A 26,942-nucleotide genomic window follows, 5' to 3' on the forward strand; every position below is an offset into this window, starting at 1 on the left:
ATGACTTTGCTCTTCTTGCTCCTTTATCACTAAGGCATTCCTTTTGCAGTTCATCACTGGTCTTCAAGAAACTGTGGTTCTGTCCTGGAAAGAGCTACAAAAGCCGAGGGCATTGAGGCTCTCCTGTTGCAGGAAAGATCACCATGTCTTGCCTACAGAAAACATATTATTTTTCTTGTGGTAACTTGCAGTCCTCAATTCATCTGGCTTAGGAGTCAGAGGAAGTACTCAAAAAAGCAACACAATAGAGTGCAGGAGAAACAAGGAAGGAGAAACAAAGTGTAGATAAGCACTGGGCACAAAAAATACTGACCTCAAACCTACAACAGTTTCAGAGATGCAATGAAAAAATTAAAAATAACTTCCACAAAAAGTATATTTTTCTAAGCAGATGGAGAACAAGTAAGGAGTGAAGTCTGTGGACAGGAAGTCACCGGAGAACCACACATAGAAAGTGATAATAATGTAGGGGTGAAGGGAAGGATGAAAGCAGCACAGGCTTTCATATAAGAGCTAGTACAGATCACAGACCATGTAAGAGAGCGGTAATAAAAGTGCTTTGATTTGGTGAAGCACAAAAGAGTGCATAAAACAGTGCATTTGGCCCACACAGCTGCAGGATGCCTCCTGTCACATCGCAATCCATCATCAGACGGCTTTGCCTGACGGTGTTTCAGCTGCCTATTAGCACTATTGCCTCTACACCTGCAGAGAGGGTTCAGGGTTTGCCTCCTACCAATTAGCAGCAGTAAAAGCAATGCTACCATCCTGATTTTTGAAGCAATTTTAAATATATACTAGGTTACCGTAGTACAGTTTGCCAGACAGTTAGCTCTTCATTCCATATGTTAAGGCTCTGATTTGTTTTTTTTATATATTACATGTATTTTAATAAACAGCACAGTTTAGTGTTCTGCAAGCCCACACTACAAAAAGACTATTCTGGAATAAATGGTATAATTACATTTCCTACAGCGACCTTGTAATCTCTCGAGTATTTATTCTAGACTAAACAGCCTTACTCAGCTGCCCTGTGTCTGATTGTCGATGAAAGAAGCTTGTTTGACAACTGCTTCGAGCAGAAACATATTTTTTCCATGATTGCATGAAAAAAAGTAAAAAAACATTACCAGACCAGTATTCTGAGCACAGAGACTCGTGTTAGATCGATGAGTTAATATTGAAGCCACACGCCAACAAAAACAATTACCATGGACATTCTGCTGTCATGGCCAGCTTTTGAGGTTATTTAGTGGTACATATACAACTACGGCCAACTTTAAATGTGAGAAACAACACGGTGTATGTATGCTTCCTTCTTTGTTTCTTTATATATTTTCCATATTCTCTGCTTTTATAACCCTCCTGAGACATTTTACAGTTACAGAGCCCACACTATACCCACAGGTGGGCGGGCAGGAAGTACAAACTCTGTTTCATAAGCAGTCCACTTCTAATATATTCAATAGCTAATGACCTTGACAGAAGAGCTCCATGCAAAACACCATATACTACAGGGTGTCGTTTGAAATGTTCATAGACATTTTTGCCAGAAAGCTGATTTCTTAAACAGTAAGATTTCAGACTTACCATAGGCTGTGCTCCTTTCCTCAATTTCCATTTGGGTGGAGAAAAATTGGTGCTAATCTACCTCCCGTATATTGAATATGCATCGTTACAGGACCTTACTGCAAAAATCTGCAGTATGCTAAGCCAATGTAAGGTAGCTTCCACATCAAACCAAATAGATAGTGTACACATAGGTCCATGGTCTCGTATAACAAACAATTTACTTTTAAAGGCTGTGTGTAAAAGGAATGGTGTCAGTAAAACCATAATCACTTTTTACCTGCCAATTCTCATTCATTAAGTGTCTGACTCAAAGTACCTCAAAGCCAACAGAAACCTTTCTGTTGACTTCAGAAAACAGAGCATGAGGCCCTGCATCAAGAGGCACCGGGAAACTCAGACCACGAGCTTTGAGAGCCAGGAGAGCTCCTGTAAGAACAAGTGCAGTGCTATCAGTGCCCCCAAAGCAAGACAAGCTCCTCTCTTTCGATGCTGACTACTGAGCTTAATGAGAAACTGTCCTGTACCAAGAAGCAGAATGAATTCAGTGTTCAAAATCCATGGGTCAAGACTGATCAAATAAGCCCTTAGTTTCTGGCTTTTCAAGAAATATCTGCATACTCCAATCACAAAGCAAGCAGATGTGAAAATTCACCTGTTACAACTTTTAACACTCAGTGGTCCTGTCACCCATTCAAAATCAATTCCCAGTTATTTTCCTGCCTTGAATGCAGTGCAGAAACTGACCAGCTTGAGAACAGTTTGGAGAGCATCCTCACTATTGCCTCATTTAAAAAAAAAATACACCATTGTGATTGACAGCAAAGAAGCTAAACTAGTCATCTCCAGATTAAGTGCCAGAACTCTACATGTGTTTCAAATTACACTGCAACACTGTACAACAAAGAAATATGCAGAAATTTTCCACTTGGAATGAAGGCTAAAAATTAAATGCTAACAAAGTTGTAACAGATATGAAATCCAGCCTACTCATCTTCACTCAAGACTTAAAATGACCGAGATGCTGCACACTAAGGAAAAAAGGAATGGATCAATCCAGTTGCCCATTATAAAAAGCACAGTGGGCTAAAACATATTCATTCTATGTACAAAAATCTCCCAAACTCTGACTTTCCTTCAGAACTTACCCTCAATTCTTAAAATGGCATTTTGATTCACTTTAACTTCTAAATTAACTACTAAGGTATGTTAATAGCTTCACCAGTGTTTGCCACTGACCTTTGTTTTTGCATCACACACCATTTTAAGCAGAGCAGGCTTGGTTTCTTTACAAGATCTGCACAAAAATTCCCTGTTAAGGCTGAGGATTTTGAAGTTGAGTGCTAACAGGAATCATAATTAATCATATCTGTAAATTGCCTCTATATTGTGAACCTCGTGTCAATAGGACTGTGCTGTGCTAGAGTAAGAGCTACTTTGGATTACAAGAGACTGGTTTTAAACTTTGAGACATCGAATTCTTTATCCAAAATGTTGATTGCAGAAGCAGGTTTTTTATGTACAGTTATTTTGCATGTAGCTCGTGCATGGCACTCCCACAGCTGTAACTACTTGGTGAGACTGCTGTGCTGCAGCTCCTGCTAACCCCATGGACCATCCAGAGAATGAACTCACATTTTTCAGGACCTTAAACAAACCATCATTTTTATCCTTGCATTATTATTATTCTTCAGAACTACACAACAAGCATATTTAAATCAACAAAGCTCTTCACATGTGAAAGGGAGCCAACTTCCATCCCCCTCTTCTTTCACTCTTTCACTACTTGGCATGACAGATTGTTTTATTTTTCATTTCTTCTGTTTTGCAGTAAGAAAAATTCTATCTATTCCAGATCTCTAACCACACAGACAAATTCAGTGTGCTCAACTAAAACATTAGCAAAAAAGAAACAAGAAAAAGGAAAGGAAAAATAAAGAAGACAGATCCTTTTGCCTCCTCTTAGGATACCCAGAGGTAAAGCAATGGCAGCAAGTGCCCTAGCATTTGGGCACTCTTGCTCTGTCAGCCACACATCCTCCATTCCCAGATTGATCGCCTTGGATGACTTAGGCAGTTCAACAGATTTGGACTGATTTGAGCCACAAGATGATATTCCCCACTTCAGACAAATGACACCAACCCAGACGGTTCTCAAAAACAAATGATGTGGCCCATGATTGCACTGCTCCTAGCGTGGCATCCCAAGTTAACTTCCAAAAACAAAATCGACAGAAGCCCATTTGGAACAGGAAGAAATGGAGAAATGTTGGCTCCCAAATATGATATTGAAAAAGAAACACTGAATGAGCATACTTTCAAAGGAAACAAAACTAATCTCTGAAATTACACTAGGTAAAGAAGGAGGAATGACAGTAAAATCTCAGAAGGGTGAGATGACAGTGGCCAATGTGGTATTTTCTTTAAACAAGAAAATTCAGAATTGCCAAAAGATACACAAAACTCATTTTGGCACTGGAACGTCGCACAGAGAGCAAATCTCAAGGCAGGTGCCAGTTGTGTCAGTATCTCAGCACCTGATACCAAGCTGCCCTTTGCTGATGGCTCCTTCAAACCTCTGGTTGCCTGAAGGTGCACTGTACCAAAGGCTCGCTGGATGGACCCAGACTGGAGCAGTGGGTCTGAAAAATTAACAAGTTTCCCATTGAACTGGGAAGCCTAGAACTGGAAACCGTTCTCCAGATGCGATGCTATGATTGTGTGGCTTCACCAGGGCAGAGTAGTAGAGGAAGGGAACCTCCCTTGACCTGCTGGCTATGCTCTTTTTAATGCATCCCAGGCTACCACTGGCCTTCTTAGTCACAGGGGCACACTGTGGGCGTATGGCCAACCTGCTCACCACCAGGGCACCAAGGCCCTTCAAAACAAGTCAGCCCCTAACGTGCCTGTAGTCATTCCTCCGCAACTGTAGGACCCTACACCTGTCTTTGTCAACCTTAGTGGCCCTGCATGTGGCAGGGGGGTGGAGATTCAGGACCCTTGAGGTCACTTCCAACCCTGGCCATTCTGTGATTCTGTGAACTTCATGGGCAAGTCTCCTCTGCTTATTCCTTCCAACTCACGCTACACACATGAAGTGTTCTCTGCCACCAAGATCAAATCATCTCCATCTGGCCACAGCACGTTCAGAGGGATTCATGGAAACATCACAGGACGTCCTTGCAGCAGCCCCACCACTAAGGAGTCAAGGGCATCTCTATCTGAGGAAGTTTCTTTCACTTCCTCTGCCTAAAGGCTAAATGCTGTCTACAAGTTAGTGTAAAATCTATTGCTCCTAGAAAGTCGTGTATTTCAGGATTCTTGCTTATATTTTGTTCTTTCAAAAAAGTCTTCTTTTATGAAAAAATGATTTGGAAGGTGGACAGGACACAAAATCCTATACTTACTACCAATCCTTTGTATGGGAAAAGAAAAAAAATGTTTCTTCATTATTGTCAAACCACCAATAAAACAGCAAAAAAATATGCATCATATGGATGTTAATGCTTTCCTACAGTAAATAAAATTAAAGAAATTTACAGTCTTAAGAGAAATTACAAACAGATTTCTAAAAGCCATTTGGAACATAATTTTGTTATTTGCAAAACAAGTAAAGTCCAAACAGAAGAGCAGAGGGATGATGCAGAATCAAGGTTATTGGACTGTACAAAGTTGGTGGGGATTATTGGATTTTTTGTTAGTCTAAGGAGCAAATAACGAGTCAACTTAAAACACTACATTTTTTTATAGTTAGAAAAGGTCCCTAGCAAGTGTCCTGAATGATCTCTTAAGGATTCACTCTTTTTCCAGTTTTGCTAGAAATCTCCCTGCCAGCTGCTTCCTTCATTACAGCAGCTTACTAAGAAAAAAAGCAACACTTATTCTGACAACTGAAGTCAGTCTTGCAGAATGTAAAAGGTTAAGATTGGAATATTTAAAACACTCATTCTGCTGGGTGTTCTGAAGATAAATTAAAACAAAGTCATTAATTATGTTAACAGAAGTGAACTCGAAGCCTCCAGATTGGCAGCATCTTTGCAATAATTTCAGCTCCAGAAACTCAGATGACAACAGCCTGCACATTTGAGGGAACTATTTAGCAGCAGAAAATGGCCAAACTTTAATCTGCAAAATTGTTAACAGGAACAACAAATGTTGCTGTACTTTATGAATAACAACAGCACAAACTGAGCAAACACTCACAAATTTGGAAGGACTGTGGAAAATTGCTTTCTTTCTCACAGAAAGATGATGAAAATGGGCCAAAGATGAAGGAGTAAAAACTGTAAATACTTTTAAACTGAACCTGAGTTTATATGAGTCCAAATTTAGAGGAAAATAGCAATCTTTAGCAGGGATGGATAACATCATGCCCAGCAATTCTGCCTCGCTGAGGCAGCTGCAAACAGCTGCCTGAAGAAAAAAAAACAAACAACAAAAACCTGGGATCAAAGCACACAAGTTAAGCATTCACCATCAACAGGAAATGCACATGAGTTCGTATAAACACAGAAATAAAAATACATAAATGAACAGCCTTGCATGGTTTAAGGTATTTCAGACACCCAAAGGTACAGGGTTAGACATTTCGAAGGGATGGATGTGCACAGCAGTGCTCCTGCTGGACCTGGATGCCAGCAAGCACCTGACAGGGCACGAGCACAGAGACAGAGCTCATGGTACAAGTAAGTTTTTTTCCCCCTCAACATTCCCATTTGTGATCAGGCTTGGGGCTGAGAGGGCCCCAAGGCTCCCATCACCCTGGAGGTCCCTCACAGCTGTGCTCCATCCAAACAGGTGGTGAAGGTTGAATCTGGCTCTGCCCAAGTTTAAACTGCTAATTAATATTTGGTCTCGGAAGCTTGGGAACAGATAATAAATATTACAGGCACCATAAGGATAGAAACAATAAAAACGGAGACAACCTCAATTCCAGACAGCCTTGAATTTTCTACATCACCATTACTTTGCAGATTTGTTTTAAAAAGTCAATCTATATCATTTCCTGGGTGAGATGAAATTCTGTCTGTGCCACTGAACTAGTCAGAATTCCTGTTTGGATTTCAGTGCTCTCTGAATCTGCACACTGAAGTGTCTCAGCTTTATTCAGTCCTTTCTGGCTTCAGTTTTCCCATAAGCATGAAGGTAAATAACTAATTTTTATTTTTTAAATGCTTTCTTGCCTTGCTGAGCTCATATTCACTCTGCCTCATCATTTTCCAGCAGCTCTAAGTGCTTGTGACCTTGGAAGTCAGAACAACCAGTTTGGGGATGCTCCCTATCTTCGCAGTGACACATTTTCAGGTGGTATTTCAGCTACAAACACTTCTTCAGAGGGCAGACACGTCACTTTTGGCCTTCCCAGCCTCCATTACCCAGGCACAGCATGCTCCCAAACTCACTTCCAAACATGGCTGCACACCACAGCGCTGCCAAGCTGCTGGACCAGCCCTGCTTTATACTTTTTGACATAGTTAAGCTCTGTGCTTCATTTCTCACAAACGCAGTTTGACTGTAGACAGCAGTCGACAAGTAAATCTACCCCTTTTCCATGGCAAAAGGCCCAACTTTAATATTTTTACTGGCTTACAGCTGGGTAAATTAAGCCCCAGAATTTTATTTATTTCTTTTTTAATACCGTGCAACTGAAAATGAACAGCTACTTCACTGCGACTGCCAAGGACAACCTTAAAAACACTAATGCAATCCAGTCCAGCTCTCAATAGATCTATAAAGGCTTGAAGACCAAAAATTTTAGCTTATCCACCCAAACAAAATGTTGGTTGGTTGGGCAGGAAGTCTAATATTTCATTAAGATCCTTTACATACATACGTACATACATATATATATATATATATATATATATACACACATATATAATATATATATATATATTATATATGTAAAAATACCTACATGCTGGGAAAGTAAAGATAGTAGCCATCTCAACTTTAATGCTGTGAAATGGGAATGAAAATCTGCAGTGTTACTTACCCAAGTCTTCCCAAACTTTCAAGATCTGGAACTGGTGGTCCATATGTCTCCACTTGCAGAGGCTGGTACTCATACAAAGTTTCCTCCAGCTTCTGAATAGGAGCTAACGAAATATGCTGACCCTGATTAAAAAAATAAACAAATAAATAAAAGCAGAGATAAATAAATGTCTATAAAGTGGGTCAAAGTCTTGTTTACACTTATTAAATGCATTGCAAGAACAAGCATACAGCATTAAGCTGGTCTGGACAAAGACCATCCCCAGTAAAGACAGACTGTCTACCACGTCACTGATTTCTTCAAGATTTAAACTTTTTATTGTGATCTACAGTTTGGAACTCATGTTTCACTATTTGTAGCTATTTGGATAAGATAGGAAGGAAAGGATAAAGTTTTACTGCAGGCAAACTTACTGTTAGAGAGAGCAGCTGCCTCCAGTGTCACTAGTAAAATTACCAGTAGGTAAAAAAAATTGCATTTTTCAGAAGTAATATCAAACAAATGGCTCTGAGCAAGCCTATTAGATTCTGTAATCAATGAGTTCTTGAAAGCCTTAATTAGAAAGGGAAGCCTCTTTCATTTCTCTCCGCAGACTTTGTAAGCTACAATATATAATGGCTCTCCAGATAAGACTTTTATGGTACAATACAATTAATTCATTCAGCAAATTCCCATTTGTTTCATAACTAAAAATACAGAAACACACAAGCATAAAATTTTAATTCCACATGGTACTTTTGCAAGCCCTTCAGACCACTGAGAAACTGCTAGACTTTCCTTCCCCTGCTCTCCAAGCCCCTATCACTCCAAGCTCTCACAAAACAGGAGACTTGTGGCTGCAAAGGAGGGGTCAGGAGGATATGAGATAGAGCCAAAGTTAACAGATGTTGCTGCGTGACATTCTACACTGATTTGTTGATCTTTCACACAGTTTCAATTTTCTACTGTATTCTATGGTGCTCACAAAAATTAGCAGCGGCAGCAAAAAGACAGAGCACTGTGAACTCCCCCAAAATAGCCCGGCTTCCCCTACAGAAACTGACCTTCACATCTGCAAAATGCAGGAATTTAGGAAAGTAGCAGCATTGTTCGTGTAGACATTTTGTCTGCAATGGGAGATCGGAAACTTCCCATGGTGTAACGCCATGTTTAACCCAGGCTCCCACTGGCGATCCCTCACTGAGCTTCAGTTCCCTGGGGTTCCTCAAGATGCACCTACTGCCTCAACTGGGAACTCAGGATTCCTCATGTGGGCCACCGGGTTAAAATTAACTAAGCAGGAAAAACAAACAAAAAGAAGGCAGTAGAAAGGGAAAGCTGCTAATTAAATTTGTGGTTGGGGGCAACGACCTTCCTGAGATGTCCTGTCATGGATCCAGGCTGAACTCTACAGGTCAAGATTTCCATTGACAAGGCTTTGTGCTTGTGATGGAAACAGTAGCTGTGGCCTTTCTGTACTGCTCAGCAAGGCAGGAGGAGCTCCTGGTAGTGCTGTGCCAGTGTTGGAAACAAAACGTTATGGAGAAAGTTCTCAAGTCAGCCATGAGTCACTGCAACGTTCAGTCACAGCACATTCATTTCTGTGCCACAAGATATTGCCAAAGCATCAGAACCAGGCAAACACACGTTTTAAAAAGCGAGAGAAAGATTAAAGATTTCATTTCAATATTCCTACGTGTTTTATTCTGGTTTGTATTTTTTTTTTTTTGAGATACAAATGCATGCAGGGTCTTTTTTTACATTGCTAGAAGTTGTCAATTTCCAATCCATTCAAGTTCATGAAAATAATACACTCTGTAACTATGCTGATGTGGGCAGATAACATCCATTGCTTGAATGAGACATTCCGATTTAACAATCATTGCATCTCCAACCAAAGTGAATGGGAAATACATATCAACAACATTTCACATGTGTACACCCTCATCTGGTGAGTGAAAAGTCTCACTCTTTCCAAATCCTGAGGAATTCTGTTCCAGCCAGAGAAAAGAAAATTCAGTTTCAGGCAAAGATCAAAACCTTGATAAATATTTTTGGAAATTACTTGTGTGTGGAAAAAGGGAGCAGCTCAGATTGCAGGAGCCACATCTCTGGAGGGCATCACCAGAACAGCTGCTCGCAGAGTTGCCATTGGTGCATTCCTGACACTTTTTTAATGAGAGCAACTCCTGCTGACATTGGCCAAGAGGCACAGGAAGGCTCCTGACAAACAGACCGGGCTCATCACAAGTCCCTTTCCACACCATTCATATTGCTGCAGATGTCCATCTCTGTCTGGGAAATCCTGGTAGGACAGGATGAAAATATTTCATCCGTCTTCCTCTGTGGGATTCCCGATGTGCCAGAGGTTGCAAAGGATCACAATGGCTATTTGCTCTCACAGCAGTCAGCTGTTCAGCACAGGTGAGCTGCATCTGGACACTGAGAGGCTGACTGGTCAGCGTGCCAACTGCATGGCAGGCACTGGTCTGAACATTAGGGGAAAGAGACAGAGCCGCAACAGGATCCTTCAATGAGATGCATACTGCAAAAACACCACACCAAGTTGTCCCAGAGAGCAAGGCTGCATACAAACACCATCCATCCTAGGGCTGCCAGCATGTTCCCTCTATGGCACCCAAGGACTACAACTGGCAGCTTAGGCAAAGCTCCTTTTGAACGGCATCCAATCCAGACTTACAGATTTCAGACATCCCGTCACTGAGTTGCTCCAATAGGCAATTACTTTCACCATTAAACACAGGCAGCTCATTTCTGGTTTATCAAGCATAGTCTCAAAGTGCTCTTACTCTCCTTGGACTTCCTCATTCCCATCCCAGGCCAAGGTGTGAATGTTAGGAAGCATCGTGTGCTTTGGCATGGCAAAGTGACTGCGTCCTTTTGGACCTGGCCTGCACATTTACCCCAAGGAGAACGTGCAGCTGTGTGACAGAGCTCATTTGTTTTCCTTTCCCAAAAATCACAACTTTAGCTGATGGGCTTTGGCAACATGGATTAAATTCCACTTAGCAACGGGAAAAATACACAACTGCCTGTTGCAACTGCCCTATAGCTGCTTGGCCTTCAGGTATAGGTTTTTTCTTACAAACTAGATTTTCCTCTTGACTTAGGAATTGGCTTGAGGGAAGGACAAGAGTCACAAGATGTATTTCCCAGCTGAATCTTAGCCAAACTCCACAAGCACATCAGCTCTGTAGGTATTTTGGATGTACAGCAGCTCAGGGCGGGCTCTTTCCTGCTTGTGCAGCCCCACACAATTACATGGGGGTCCCAACACTGAGCACTGCACACGTCTGAGCAGAGGGGCTGCAATGGAAGGCAGTAAAAGTTTACCAATAAAAAGCATCGCCTTTTATCTTTGCACTGATGTTGGGCTAAGATGCATTTACAGTAAATGTTGCTGAAGTTAAAAGGTTCAGTGTGACCAATTCAGGCAGCTGAAATCCTTCTGACTAGCAGCATCCCCTTTTTGTGTCTCTGTCCCATGCCATTGCACAAATGACTGCTATACTGCCATGCAACTTCAGACATCACAAGACACAGTAACTATTACTTAGGACTTAGATGGCACTTTTACAGATCCACAGACCATCTCACATCTATGAGGTAAGATTCATAAATTTCCTGTGTTCGACTAGACAGCCAGACCTACCTCTTTCCAGCATCAGCAGACATTTATTAGCATGCTAAAACCAAAATAAAGGCACTAGGTTCAAGATTCTGCCTTTGCATTACTTTCTCCTGACAAACCTAAGACTGACGTTGTGGTCATGGGTAAGTATTTCTAATTCCCTTTGGATGCTGTAATGTTTGTGTAAAGGAAACTGACAGCATCCAAATGGAGACAGAGAAGGCTTCCAAGAACACAGACAACAGATTTTCCTACCTCTTCTCCCTCCCACCCTCTATCTTCATGGCATAGAAGTCTTTCTCTGCAATTATTCTAGGCACTAGAGCTGCCTATTACATCTTGGAATGGAGGGAACCTCAAAAAAAAAAAAACAAAAAAAAAAAAAAACCAACCACCACCACCAAACACTGCTCATTAGAACTAATCCATCTGCTTATCCATATAACATTCTGTAGAAGATTGCACTGAAATGGATTTGTGAGCAACTGACTTCCATTTGTGTACAGTATGGTTTTAGTTTGAACGAATAGGACTGAGTTGTGAGGGGTGTGTCAAATAATGTTTCTGTGCTACAAATAAAAAGGATTGATTTTTTTTTGTTGCTCTGAGAGCTCTAATTTTAAACAGTAATTTTTTAAAATAGGAGTCTTTTTTTTGTTGTTGTTTCAGACTATGGTGCAACATGGTGTTAAGAAAAACAAAACAAACACCAATTCATAGATTATATACATGGATGCAAAGAGCTGCCTTGGAGTGGCAAGAAGCTTATCTCAAACAAAAACAGTAAAACCAAACAATGCTCTTCTAGGAAACATCACAGCCCACTTCAGCCTAGTAGAGCATTAGAGTTTGCACAGGGAGGCTTGGCAAATGCCAGGTATGTCAGCATTTGCCTGCTTGCAGAAGGATGTGCTAAAAGAACCTCCAGTCCAGAAATTGCAGCTCAAGGTGCAGCATTCCCACTTCTTTCCATCCTTTCGTCTCTCACTTTCCCTGGTGCCAGAACTATACTGCCTTCCTGCACCTCCCTCCTTCTGCAGCAAAAGGAAAAACAAGCAGCAGCCTTCTCAGAAATCTGAAGTGCCAAAGAGGAGGAGAAAGCAGAATGACAACACCAAGAACGCACTAGTAGGGGAAAGAGAAGAAACAGTTATGCCTCAAAAACATCCTCAGGCAAGAGACTGAAGCCAGAGATTGGGGTCATTAAAACTTGTCTGGGCAATGCATGCTCCTGTACTAGAGGTGGCTGGATGAGATGGCGTGGCGAGTCTTTCTGCTTTTTACATTTCCCTCTGCTTAGGAACGTCCCCAGGGCTGCTATCAGCACACTGACAGAACGCACCAGATAACAGAACCAGCAGTATTTACGTGCTGAGTCTCATTGGCTCAACTCACAGCAGTGCTGCGTTTGGGTGCGACTCTCTGCCCATTGGATTGCACACGGATCCCACGGCAAGCGGGGACGGAGCTGCACAGCACGGGGTGCCAGCACACGACTGCTGCAGCTCGACCGGACGCAGCACTGCAGAACTCAGCTCAAACTCCTCTTGCTGCACTGCACTCGAGCCTGTCATTATCCAAATGCTTGTGAGGAATGGTAAAACAATACTTTAAATTCCTGCCGTTTTTCAGCGTGAGCAATCTTAGAAAACTACTTCGCTTTTGAACCTGTGACATTCTGCTTTTCTGTACTTATTTTCACGTTAATAGAATTTCCTTCAGAACAACATTAATGCGAATGTCCCAAGCAGTGCAGTCAGAGCCAAGAGCTGGGTTTTCAGTTTCCACCCTCCCCACTTTATTGACAAATCCATGTCAGCAATGCTAATGTGGCTTTCTGATTCTGATTAACTACCTTGTTTGACTACAGTAATACTCAGGAAAAGGAGAATGAAACTGATAGATTTGGAGGGCTCAGTTAATATTATTTTAACCTTTACCCTCCCTGTCTTCCACAGCTTTTTTAAATAAACAAGAAAAATGTCAAACTAAAATGCATAATTCCATTCCCTAGCCTAGAATTCCTACACCAGTGAGGTTTTTCCGAGCACTCAAATATCTGAAACCAACTGTTCTTTCTTCTGCTTTTGAAAACCAACAATAAATTCAATTTCTTTACACAATTGTGAGAAGTGCTAAGGGGATACCCCAGTAGCTAAGCAGAAAGAGAACAAATGATCTGACACAGAAACCATCAAAATCCATGCAATTTTTGCTACTGATCTCAAAATGAAGAATGCGACCATGTGTGGTAGGACAAAGATAAAGGACCCACACTCCACTTCCCTCGGGGGCCAATGATTTCAGATGCCTCTTACCAATACCACTAGATGTAGACTTTTGTTTTTCTCCCCCACGGTAATTTAATTTGGAATGCCAAAATGGATTTAAAAGCTGTGCTTTCTTTACGAATGGCAAGAACACAGCAAGAGATCATCAGCACAGAAGAAGCTGCTAGCAAAGACGATCACGTATGTGGTCAGTTACATGAAAACCTGTATCTGGGAAGTTAACCACATAGTTGCATGTGCTCAGCTATACTTGCCTCCAAGCTTCTCCTTACAACTTTCTGACATAAATAATTACTTGACCAGACTTATCTTTAAGCTCCTGCCAAAAAGCCACATTTCTCTAATCTCTTGGAAGAAAGTCTACGTCCATTGCATAAGCTGAAATATAATTCTGGTTCAGTGCCAGAATTAGGATTTAGTGACTACTCTTTACAGAAAAATCTTCTGCCCCTTTTTCCATTCGTGGATGACACTGTGTGCCACCAGCATCTCACAGCAAGCTGTCAAGCACAGCAATGACCCAGGGGACAGGCTGGATGTTTGTGGGACCGAGTCATGCACTCGTTTTCAGCAGCGACTCCACAGCTCTGGCAAGCTTTCCTCAAAATCTCTCAGCGCTCAAAGGACAGCACTGTACACAAGACAGCACCGTTTCTGGAAAGAGAGCATTAAAACACAATGACATTTTCATGCAACTTGTGAGTCCACAGGTCAGCACCCTGGTTTTCAGGGCTCATTTCTCAATCTCGCTCAGCGTTGTTCCCAACCTGGTCTCAGCTCCATTTAGTGCAACACATCATGCTTATCATGGCACACCAGCATCTTCTTTCCATAGCCCAGAGGCAAGCTTTGCGGAGGGTGACTTGGCGTCAATGTTCTGTGCAGTTTGCTCTGCTGTTTCCCAGTGTGCTATGTCAGTATTGCAGCGTGAAGCAGAATTAAGCAAACTTTTGTTATATTTCTACCATTAGACTTCCGGAGCCTCAATCATTTTGATTTGGCTCTCAACTGAGCAAACATTCTGCAGTAGCCAGTCTAATTACAGGATTATGGGCCTTAATATAATACGGCTTTAAATACTCACATTAAGGGCCTAATTTTTCAAGGGATGTGAAATAGAAATCAGTTTGACCAACGCCACTCTGTGCATCACAACACGTAAATTTCAGAGAACAGGCACACAATGGGGATCAGAGCACAGCAACAGCTACACATCACTCACCAGCCAGCAACAATTGCTTGAGCTTGAGCGCGGCTGAACCTGCTGCTGCTCCTGGTGGGTTGCAGTGAAGTTGAGTGTCATGCTGATGCGATGCCTCAATTATGCAAGAAAATAATTTAGCACTGTAACTCTGTGAATTCCTGGAGAACAATGGAACTTGTAAAACATAGCTGCTTTATTGGTGAACATGACAGCAGATCATGAGCAGCCAAATATCACTGTACCCGTCGCCTGTTCCTTCCTGGGACCCTCTGCAGCAGTTTCCTCAACCACAAATATCCCCAGCTACACAATTTCATTCTTAAGGAATGCAGGGTCTGAAGGATGGTTTTTAAAGAAACACTGCTTAGAATAACACAACTGAACAGAAAGCTGACCTCAGTCTGGAGAAGATGAGAAATTCCATGTGTGAAAATCTGAGACATATTCCCTATTTTGCTGAGCGTACAGCCTAGCCACAGATAAAGGTTGATAAAGATGCAGAGCACCACAACCAGAATGGCTTGTGTCTGACTGATAAAGAAATAAAGTGAGATTCCTCGAATAGCTAGATTTTAAGGAGGGACTGCTAGAAGTTGATAACTCTCTGGCAAAAGTAAGCATACAAGTTTTTATAGCAATGGGAACAAAGAAAGGAATGAAATATGAAAGGACAATAAAGGCAGATGGGAAGCAAGAAAAGAATAGGAAAAAGAGGAGAAGAGAAAGTCTGGATGAGCAATCAGCAAGGAGGAGGCACTCAGAACAACCTCAGCCCAAAAGCAGAAAAATGAAGACAGCATCCCCAGGCATTAGCATTGCATGAGCCATCTTCAAAATATTTATGCTCTGCATTTACTATAAATTTTAAATGAAAACTGAAACCTCTTAGCAACATATTTACAAATTACCGCTTTTAGAACAGAGTGGGAAGGAGTTTATTTCCAGCCTTTTTTCTTACTTGCATGCAGAAAGCACTGCAAATGTAGTACACAGTTCATGCACCACTCTGTAAACACACGCTTAATTTTATTAACAAATTAAATGAAACACTGGGGCAGAAGCAACTTTTTCATAAATACTCACAAAATTCACTCTTTGGTCCTTTTTGAGAAGTTTATTTTCTGTCTCTGTTTTAATTGCGTGTAGCAAAGTGACACCTGCACCTGAATTACAGAGAACAGCTTTCCAAGTGGTTTATACTTCCCGTGGCACCTGAATCTCAGCAGAACTTTGCACAGGATCCCCAGAACTTCCCAGGACCAGCAGCTCCACTTTCAAGCTCTGGCTGCTTCTAGGAGCACTGCACGAAGAGTCCCTCTGTGTACTCAGATACGGACACAGCCCTGCATGTGGTTCCAGGGGCTGCAGCTTTGTGGCTCCGTGAAGCACAACAACCAGAAACATCTAAAGCATCCCTAGAACAAGCAAAAAGGAACGGCTCCTGCTGTGAAAAATCTACAGGCTCACTCAGAGGAAAAGAGAAGCAGGCAGCAGAACAGCAACATAGTCACACGCTTATTTCACTTAGCCCTAGAAAAAGCCTATTTATCTATTTAAAAACATCAGGAGATGCCTCATCTGTTTTATCTCGTTCACTGGCTCCTTTGTGAGTCCCTTAGTTAGAACACTTGTATTCAAATTTATTTAAAATAAAAAAAAAAAAAAAAACAACCAAGTGTTGCCACAGATTCTGAAAGAGGAGACTGCTGTGAAAGCAACTGCAGCACAAACATCACATTTCCAGCGAGTTACAGAGGTTGCATGGGTATTTCCTGCTACAGGCTCATAACAAGACAGTTCTGCCTTAAAAACAACACTTCCATTGTAGGAAGAATGATAAGCTCTGAAAATAAGTACTGGATGAACCGACATCAGCAGGATGCCCTAAAATTCAGAGGGAAATCACTCAGATGCAGCACACCAAAGATGGGGGCTTTCACTGCACTCATATGCCGTGGTTCCTTCTTTCTTCACGGGGAAGCACCACAAACTAGCTGTACTCCAAGATAAGGGCAGCTCCGAGAACAAATATTAAAGCATTTGTTAATCAAAGGACTAAACATATGAAAGAAAAAAGGAAAGCTTTCCTGTGTGTTATTTCCATCAGGAAAATAGGCACTGAGCTCTCCACACATGATGCAAATGTCCAACTCTGGCTCGGGGCAGCTGCTGTTCTGAGAAACAAACCAAAATGAGTTGATCATTTGAATTCCCTTAAAACTCAAAATATTGAGCCAAATAAAGCAAAGCAGAGATTACTGCATAATTTAGAAAGCCACGTCTAACATCTCTGTGCATTTAAAAATTATAATTTTACCTGTAGGAGAGAAAAAAAATTCAAGCTCCTTTTCTCCTCAACTCTGAACTACTAAGTCCGAATCCCTACATAAGAAGTAATAAAAATAGTTTGGTTTCTGGTAGCAATAACAAAAATGTGGGCAAGATTAATTCTTACACTTTTATGGCAAACAATCTAAAGCAGATGTTTGAGAATAAAAGAGAGATGTCAAAGTAGTTAATAGGGGCATTTCAAAACCAAACAACAAAACAACTTGCAGCTTTACGTGCTTATATAAAACTCTAAATCACCTCAGCCAGCTTCCACCCTTAGCCCTTCTCTATTCTATGGAGCTTCACAGCTACCAAAAATGTTACATTCATGTCAAACACGCTACAGGTCCACGTCTCCCAAAGGAAGATATCAGGACAGAAGTGAGCTTTGCTGATTAGAGATCAACTGCTGAATCAGGACCTTTGTGGTTTGAAATAAAGTGGAATAAAGTTCCCGACTTTAAGAGACAGAATATAGTTTAAAGATATCTTTTAAAAGTTCAGCTTCTATTTACACTTCCTCTAGAATACTCCGTTTTAAGACAGAGATCAAGCTTCATGTTGTAAGGTCAAAAATCAACATATGCATTCCTGAGAATCAGACTTCAAATATCCATTTGAAGTTATCCACACTTTCTTGTTTGTGAGTTCAAAGAATTGCCGATCATAAAGCAAACTTGAAGACATTAAATCTTCCAAGTACAAATTTCACAAAAGACGATGCGTGCATGCAGGAGAATTGAGTCCTTCTACATTTAATATGGCAAAAGTTTGTGTAAGGTAACCATAAGCACACCCTTTTCAAATGAAACTAGCTTTTATTGTGAACACGAAAGACACTGTGTTAACTTAAAACACCATTCACTCAGATGTGCCTTCCAAAACGCCTTAAGCAGGATTATATTGATTTAAATAAAGTAAATTAGGCAAGGTTTTGCACTCAAGCTTCCCACTCAAACAGGATTTGCCGAGCCCTTTGAGTTTAATCAGCGGTACAATCACACAGGTACACAAGAGACTGACTAAGCACACGCACATGCAATTCTGGACTCACCAGCCAAGCTGATTTTCTGGCCAGCTACGAAGAACTGCCTTCTGAGCTATCAGCCCAAATCTCCATCTACCTGGAAGCCATCCACCCAGCAACACTGGGCTGCTGTGCATCTGCTTTGCTGTTCCACTCCATTACACGAAATACTAACCCTTCCTTACCGGCATGGGGTAACTGATACCGTATCAGTGAAGTTAATGGGAGCAAATCAGAAAGCCTTGAGTACTGTGAATAATGGTATATTGTTGCGTTTCCTTTCCCAAGAACACGCAGTTGGGGGGTGGGGGGGAGGGTGGAAGAAGGTATTCTCTACCCTGCCCCAATTTCACTGCAAGCTGCTAAAGAAGCTCTCAGCACATTTATCTTTATACAGAGCGGGATTTTGCTTTTTTATTTAAGTCTCCAAGATCTGCCAAGAAAGGTAATGAAAACTGTATTTTCAACAATAGATAGCTTTTAATTTTTTTTTTTAATCACCACCAGCTTATCTAGCTTTGCCCTAACTCTGGGTATATACCTTTTTCAATCAATAATGAACTGAAAGCCACGTTTTCGCCTTTAGCTTCACATTAATCTAGGGTCCTGTTTAAACCACAATACTGTATCAAGTTTTGTCTCTCCATCTCCTTTTCACAGCCACCACTGTTGAGACGCCCGTCACTAGAACAGAGCATTGGTACCTGCAGCATCTGAGAGACCTGCCAGGAAAGCAGCTCACCTTAGGAAGTTGTCTAATCCCAGACTCAGCTGCACAGGTGGCTGTGGCAGCCTGCCCTGGGGCGTTAGCAGAAGCTGGGAGTCACAGCAACTGCTTGCTGCTATCCAGACAAGGAAATTCAGACTTTGTTTCATCTTCCGTATCTTAAATATACACTAAAAGGCAACTACCCAGTATAGTCTTTAAGTCGTACAGCCAGCTAACTCACAGCAAACCAGCAGTTCTGCCATGATAACGCATCACAGAATGTACCTACATTTGTTTCTATTGGATGTTAGCTTGCTTTTTATTATAATCTATAATGTACTTGGTTGTTTATAGTGTACATGCACATTGCTTATTTAGTCTAAAGAATAACCAAGTCTCAATTATAGCCACTTGTCATATATGCATATACTCTGATTCACAAGTAATCCAGCACAGTAATTACGCAGTTCTTAACAAATGCTATCAGTGCACATCTTGCAACACCCTATAATGCCCCAATCCTGGGAGCATTTACACACAGGCTTCAGTCAAAAGCATTTCAAGCCAACAAATCTATTTGCTATGAGGAAGTTTCATCAGATGCTTATTTGGGGCTTAGACACAGATGCTAAGTTGAATCAACATTACCGAAAATTACTCATTTTAGGCACAGAAGGCAAAAGGAGCAGCCCATGCTGATTGCTTTGCCTCGATGGCGGCCTGCAAGTCCAGTCCAACAAAGGCCAGCAAGCCTAAACGTGACTGCGTAAGCTGAGCCCATCCGTTCCGCTGCAATTACCGACGGCAGGAAACACAATGGCCTAGGAAGCAGGGGCTTGCAGAAACAGGCCCTGAGAGAAGCAGCCTGCATCCTGACAGCGCCAGTCCCCACTCTGCGTCCCCTGGCAGCCCACGGACACTGCTTGAAAGGCAGGCAGCTCACTCAGGCCACGCTGGGCCCACAGAGTGCTGCTGGCCATTGGTAGCCCTCAGGGCTGAGCAAGGATGGAGTAACAGAGCCGAGGGTGAAGCCAGCATGAGGACATGCTTGCTTCATTTCATAGCTTAAGGGTTTCTCTGGGTCAGAACCAGGATGATCTGCACCTTATGTGATCAAGATCCTCTTCCAACTTCAGATCATCATTTTAACATGACTATCGCCATGATCAGGCTGGCTTTTCCACTAAGGCAGACTTGTGGAAGCTTACAGTAAGATGAATATTATGAGAGTATTCAAGTTGCTTGGGCCATTTTTGAAGCAAACACCCACTTCTGAAACGAATTAAAACAGATGCTTAGCCGTGCCACTTTAACTGCAGGTGGGCATCAAGAGAGCAATACAAAGCAAGAGAGATTTTAAGAAGTAGACGGGGCTTCCGAGTACCTCCTTAAGAGTAGTAATTCATTACATAAAACACCTTCATTTTATTATCTGGGCCCCAATTCCATGGCCTACACAAATGGAGAAAACAGTTTCATTAGGGATTATATATAATTGGGGCCATTACTCTGATCAACTGTATTGAGCATCCTTAAGAAGCTAATTTACAGAGACAGTTTCCAAATTTCTCTGATTATGTCTTTAAAACATTCAAAAGAAGACAGTAGACAGTTATAAATCATACAGACACACAGCCGCAGTAATCCATGCTATTTTAAGAAGTAGAAGAAGCGATTCACTGTAAAAGCCATTGAATTAACTGTATTTACTTCAGTGTCTTATTTGAATAAATCCTACCTCAGTGCTGGACAGTACATCTAACATTTGTCTTCATAGTAGGAAAAAAAATAAGAAATCACAAAGTCACCAAATGCAATGCAGACAAATCACAATCCTCTGCAAACTGACATTTGGGGCATCAATATGTAATGCACCTTAATCACATCAAACAACGTGAAAATCTGCTTTCTTTTGCAATCCACATCAGATTCATTTAATTTCTGCATTTACTGAACTGCACAAACGGTCGTTTGATGCAATCAGTTCAGTTCCATTTAAAGAATAACACATCACAGTGCTCTTAAGTCTTTTTGGAAATACCTCTGTTGCCCAGCAGCACAAGGCTTCCACCAGTTGCTGCTCCACATGCTATTGCCAATCAGCTGCATTTGCTGTAGCGCATTCCAAATTTTACTAATTAATCTCTACACTAAGCCACACCAATGGCTGGTTGCCATTTGAAATGATCATCATCTTTTATTTAAAGACATAGTGACCCTATGGTCAATCTCAGACCTTACTTTAAAACAAATTGCTCCCAGTTTCAGGGAACTTGATCCGCTGCAATAACGAGTTGGCTTTACTGGATTTTTTTTTTTTTAACTGGACAGAGAAAGTATCCTGATGCAATTGTTAGTAATTTGAGTGTCTGTACTAAGCATACTGAGTTATTTCAATGGTAATTGGTAAGAATTGAGAAAAACCTTACATTTTCATCTAGGAGTTACAGACGGCAGAGGTTACGAGATGCAAACTGCTGGAAGAAAAGACCACTCGCTCTTGCAAAACAGGCTTTGAAGCTGTGTTTTAAAGACTCCAGCCTATTGCTACATTTCATATGAGGTTTTAAATATTGATTTCACACAGACCAATCGCTCACACTATTGTTACAGGCTGCTCTCATTCAGCAGTGCATGTGAGCTCTGTGACCTTCACAATGACCTCTACAAAAGCAGTTGTGCATTTTAGTGTGGTGTAAATCCTCACAGACAAGTCGAACCTGTTCTTTTTGGCATCCAGCCCTTCAGATGAATACTCTGCTGAGATTTATTATGAAAGGGGAACGAAGGGGCATTATTGCACAACAGCCATCCCTCTCATACAGAGAAGTTCTATCTTTTACAACTTCTAAAGGCTTTTAAATAAACACATTTTCTTTATTACACTAAATACACACAATAAACACTAAATTGATCTTATTCTCCACATTTTCTGCAACTAAAATTCACTGTCATTTACCAAAATGTAGACATGCCCAGAAAAAGCATGTATGCGAAGGTGTTTTCTCTTGTCATTAATAAATAATATTCATACTTCCTGTTACTGTACACGAGGGATTGGTGTTTCCTAACACACCATTCAGTTACAACACTGAAGTATTATTCCACATCGTAGCAACACACACTGCCTTAAAAGGGACATTAATTATTTTTGTAATGCCATGAAGTTGCTGCAGGATATTAGACTGTCTCCATAGGAAGCACACTTCTATGGTAAAATGATGAATGACAACATTTGCAGGTTTTTAATTAGATTTCAGAAGAGCATCGACAAAGTTATTTTCCATGCTCTCAACTTAATACTTCACAAGCCCAAATGCAAATAAAATAGAAGATTAATTGAATTTCACAATGTAAATTATAAGTATAAATTACAAAAGGGACAAATTTTATAAATTCAGTGATCCTGCTAAAAGAGAACAGTAAGTGTATCATTCACATTATCCACCTCCCTTAGCATTTCCTAATTCATTTTTCAACAAAACATGCTGTTAGGGAAGACAGTGAAACCCAAACAAAAACCACCCAAAGCTGCATTGATACTCTACTCCAAAAACTCATGTTCAAACTGGCTTCATCTGACAGCCTTGTGGAATCAACTCCAAGTATTTTGATGGAAACAAACACTTTCTTATCTAAATCTCTGAATTCCCCTAAAAAGTTCCTTTCCCCTGCAGTGGGAACAGCCACAAACAAGTGACAATGCATGCACACATGGCAGTTGTCCTTCTCCTTGTCTCACATTCACTAACACACAGGCCATCAGGTCTGGCCTTCCTCAAGTCTCCCCTTTCCTTAGCTTTCTTCCTCCTCCTGTTCTACCAGCACAATCAAACACAAAAATGCACAATTCTGAAGATTTCCCCATACAAGTTTAAACAAAAAAAAAGTGCCACCATTCCATCTTTCCCTACTGCACTTTCATAGCCTCAGAGCTGCAGCGGTTTTCCTTTACATAACATGCAGCAAGAATTTTTACCAACTAAATTTGCTTTCCCTCTGTAGGTCCCCATCTGCCACCTTATCACGGATTTCCAAGCCTGATAATACCACTGAGATGGATTAGAGATAGCCTGAAGATAATAGAAGATAAACCAGCATGATATGCAGTGCTGTATTAAGAATCAAGTATCCTGAGTGCTAATGAAAGGTTTCTTCCTACAGAAGAAATTCCACATTTTGAAAAGCTGCAGAGGTCACGTACTTTCCATAAACAACAAAAAAAAAAGAGATGAAAATAAATATTCAGCTGTATTTATACTTCATGCTTCACAGAAACAAAAACAAACAAACAAAAGAAGCCCAGTTACAGCCATTATTTTACTCAAGGTTTAAGAGCAATCAACAGTTAGATGAGTACAACATCCATCAGGAATGCTTCTTTTGCTTAAAGAGTCACATCTTTGTTTGATTCTGTATCTGAAATTAACCAATCAGATGCAAGTTGTGTTAAAAACAGCATAAAACAGAAGCTGTACGCAACACTATCAGTAAAACTACACTAACGCAACATTACGGATAAAGGTGGTTTTTGTGTTAGTCAGGGCTTTTTTTGTTTTGTTATGTTTTTTTTATTTTATTATTATTCCAAGCATTTCAATTTCTTGAATGGAGTACTCCTGTCTAGGCTCCAGGTTCCACATAAATCAAAATGGGAATTCAAGCTCATGGCATCTCACAAAGAAGTACATCGAGTAAATAAGTGAAAACTGAATGGGTGAAGATGAAGGAGGCAGATAGTTTCCATTGTAATCCCCTATACATCCTCCCAACAGCTCTGAAGCCAAGCCATCTTCCTCTCCCCACGCGATGAATAAAACTCTAATAATGCACTAGCAGGAACAAATGCAAAAGGGAATCCATGGTATGCACGCACAGCTAAGATAGTGCCAACAGACATTAAACACCAGGATATAGATGTTGAAATTCTGTGCCAAGTTCTCTTCTGTCAAGCAGACCACATGATAGCCCTCCAACTTCATCCATATGACAGTGTGCCAGTGGCTGGTGGGAAATCCTTACGATAAAGCTCTTTGGATTATGCTTTTTCTGAACTGCAGTTATGACCGGGCTCAAAACTTGCTCCAAAAGAAAGCGGTGCCGTTCCCAGTATCATTACCATTGAACTTTCACAGAAACTGCTGCCCTTTTGGTAAGGCAGAAGCTCCTTTGAATATTTACTAATGGATTATTCCTCAGACTTCACCTGCATGAGCCCTAAGATCCTACTGCTCTGAGGGCAGCACTACAGCTGGAAAGCTTTATGCATAGTTTAGGATGGAGGTGGCTTTTTTCCGCCCCGCTAGCCGTGTCTGCATGCCCACAGGTACACAAATACAGGGGCCCTAAACCCTGGTGCCAAAGAGTGCCTAATGATGGCAAGGATCAGATGCCCGCATCGATCCCGTTTAGATCTGTCAGCAAGTCTACACGGCACAGAGCAAAAGGTCTTGTTTACTTGAGCACTGCTTGTGACAGTCTTACAGGGGATCACGTTTCTGTCATTCTCTGCTTTGGAGAAAAGAGCAGCACTGCCTTTATTCATGCCTCTCTTTCAAGAGATGAAACGAGAATAGTCCTCAGATCTAAAAATACATGGTTCTTCACTCCTGCCCACAGCCTTCGGTTCTGAATTGTTCCTCCCTCCACTTGTCCCTCCTGCAACTGTACCTGCCCTTCCTTGTTCCACCGCAACACTTCCCCGTGCACAACCTTTCAGTGCACTATCTGCCTTGCCCAGGATCTTCTTAATGTCCCAGAGTAACACAAGAATCATTACACTGACACAAACCCATCATTTCACGTTCTACTAATCCTTGCAAATGTTGCAAGTTCCAGTGTCTCATAATTGAGAGGGATTGTTCCACATGTGCTCTCCGTCCCTCCATTTCCTGTCCGTACCACTACTCACATTTGTCTGAGTGAGTCAAAGCAGGTTTCTTTGTTTCCAAAATATTCTTAATTATCCTACAGTTTTAAAGAGAACCTACATAAAATACAACATTTATACTACATTAGTGTCTTCTCTGTAAGAGGCTGAGGATGTTTTGCTCTGCCACACTTTCTGATGGAATTGGACCACGTCACAGGTTACACCTGGCTCTGCCACTTCCCCAAAATACAGTTACCTGTGTAGTAGCTATGCTTAGACAAAGTAGAACAATAAACTAAAACAATAACTTCTCCACACTGATATACTTCGTATTTAGGATTTTCTTCTTTTAAAAAGTTAGGAGGATTGAACACAAGCAAAACTTTCAGAGACCAACACGCTCCTGCAGGAAGATGACTTCTCTTTCATTAGCAGCCAATGTTGTCAATAATTCCTTCCAGCAACACCCTGACTGACACACTGAATCCAGACTAGGTATGCACAGGGAAATTTACCTTTTCATGTCCAACACTGATTGCCTAAAACAATATTCCCTTCTCCCACTCTCTGCACCTGAACAAACATTCTTCAGGAAAATTATTATTGAAGTCTTGGTACAGAACATCGTCTCTTTGATCCAAAATATCTTTTACTGCAAATATCCTAGTACAATATGAGAGCATCTTGTATGGCCAACCACTGGAAACTCAGGCTCCCAGTACACCTTTGAAAAACATCTCTATCTTTAAATCTATTTTTAATTTGTAAATATGCTATTTTTTAAACTTCAGAAGTTGAGTAACTTGTCTACTGTGTTGCCTTGCATGCAAGCATAGATGCAGAAAGAAGTGGCTGCTACACAGCACAGCCAGCATGGCCTCAATCAGCATGCTGAACACTTTTTCCCTTGTAGGAAATTAAGGTATTAGTAAAGATGGTGCATCTCAAAGATAAAATCAAAACTGAAGATCCTGTGGGGAAAAAGAGGTCTTGCATGTCATGCACACCTCTGCCTACAGCCAGAATTCCTGTTAGAAAGTGAGTGGGATGTCATATTCAAAACCATCTAAGTGTGTACACACAATCCTGCTGCCCTCTGAGGTCAGACCTTACACAGGAACTTCTCCGGCCAGATGTGTGACAGAACACTGCCCTGGTTTCAGCTGGGATAATTTTCTTCATAGCACCTAATACTGTGCAATGGTTTGGATTTAGAATGAAAATAGTGGTGATAACAGCAGTCATTGCTGAGCAGTGCCTACACTATGTCAAAGACTTTTCAGATTCTCATGCTGCCCTACCAGCAAGAAGGCTGGGGGTGCACAAGGAGTTGGGTGGGACAGAACTAGGACAGCTGGCCCAAAGGAATATCTTGTATCATATGGTGTCATGCTGAACAGTAAAACTGGGGATGTTGGCCATTGTTTGGAGGTTGGCTGGGCATCAGCCAGCACATGCTGAGCAATTGCACTGTACATTGCTTGTTTGGGTTTGGTTGTTTTTGCGGTCTCTTTTGTTCCTCCTTTCTATCTTATCAAACTGTCCTTATCTCAATCCCTGAATTCTCATACATATTTTTTTCCCAGTTCTTTCCGCTATCTCTCTGGAGTGTAGCAATGAGCAACAGTCGCACAATGCTTAGCTGTCTACCAAGCAAACCACAACCACCCCCAATCCCCAAATCCTTCCATCGCTGAGCTCTCTTAAAATTCCCAACCCCATACAGGAACTCCTCAGCCTTTCCTGCTCCCTCTACTCTTCTCTCATTCCCACCTTTCTGCCAAACTGCCCCAAATTCCCCGCCAGAGTGACAAAAACACATTTCCCATCTCTTTGTTCTCTCCAAAGCATCTCCTATCAAAATCCCTTCCTTCTCATCCATCCATCATTTTCTGTCCTGCGCTTCCCCATCCCTAAAATGCCCTGAACCCATGCTCCATCCTGACACCACTGCTACTGTTAGCAGGATTGGATACTGAACTTTCCACCAGGTCTCTTCTGGTGACCATTTCCCACTACAATTGCTCCTTTTGTCCTTCAGGTTCTCTTTGTATGACATTTCAACTCTCCACAAATTTCAAAGAAGAGACCTTCTAACAGTGCTGCAAAGGTGAACAGGCTTTATAACACAGGCAGGTAGAGGGTTCGAGCCTCCTCCACTCTAGGCCCAACAAACCCAGGGGCCTCATACATCTTCTCCTCCAAATCTTCCCCATCTTCACAGAATCACAGAATGGCCAGGGTTGGAAGAGATGATGAGTATCAAGGATCATGAAGCTCCAACCCCCTGCCACATGCAAGGCCACCAACCTC

General features: G+C 41.5%; 1 protein-coding gene across 7 annotated transcripts in view; it reads right to left on the reverse strand.

The window, feature by feature from the left end:
* MNAT1 (MNAT1 component of CDK activating kinase) overlaps nt 1-26,942 on the reverse strand; it is a 115,381-nt gene that overhangs the window by 28,361 nt on the left and 60,078 nt on the right. For 4 of the 7 annotated variants that reach the window (XR_008209633.1, XM_052696266.1, XM_052696269.1 and 1 more), the window contains exon 7: nt 7,565-7,686. The exons of 2 other annotated variants lie outside the window; for them this stretch is intronic. Coding sequence is in view for 4 of the 5 variants with exons in the window: in XM_052696266.1 (XP_052552226.1) it covers nt 7,565-7,686 (122 nt within the window). In the remaining variant the exon portion in view is untranslated. Of the gene's footprint in view, nt 1-7,564; nt 7,687-15,809; nt 16,106-26,942 lie in introns of those variants that run through there. One more of the 7 variants, XM_052696271.1, reaches the window with a different exon arrangement.

This window comes from Tympanuchus pallidicinctus, unplaced genomic scaffold, assembly GCF_026119805.1.
Source record: "Tympanuchus pallidicinctus isolate F22 unplaced genomic scaffold, pur_lepc_1.0 scaffold3, whole genome shotgun sequence".
Taxonomy (NCBI): domain Eukaryota; kingdom Metazoa; phylum Chordata; class Aves; order Galliformes; family Phasianidae; genus Tympanuchus; species Tympanuchus pallidicinctus.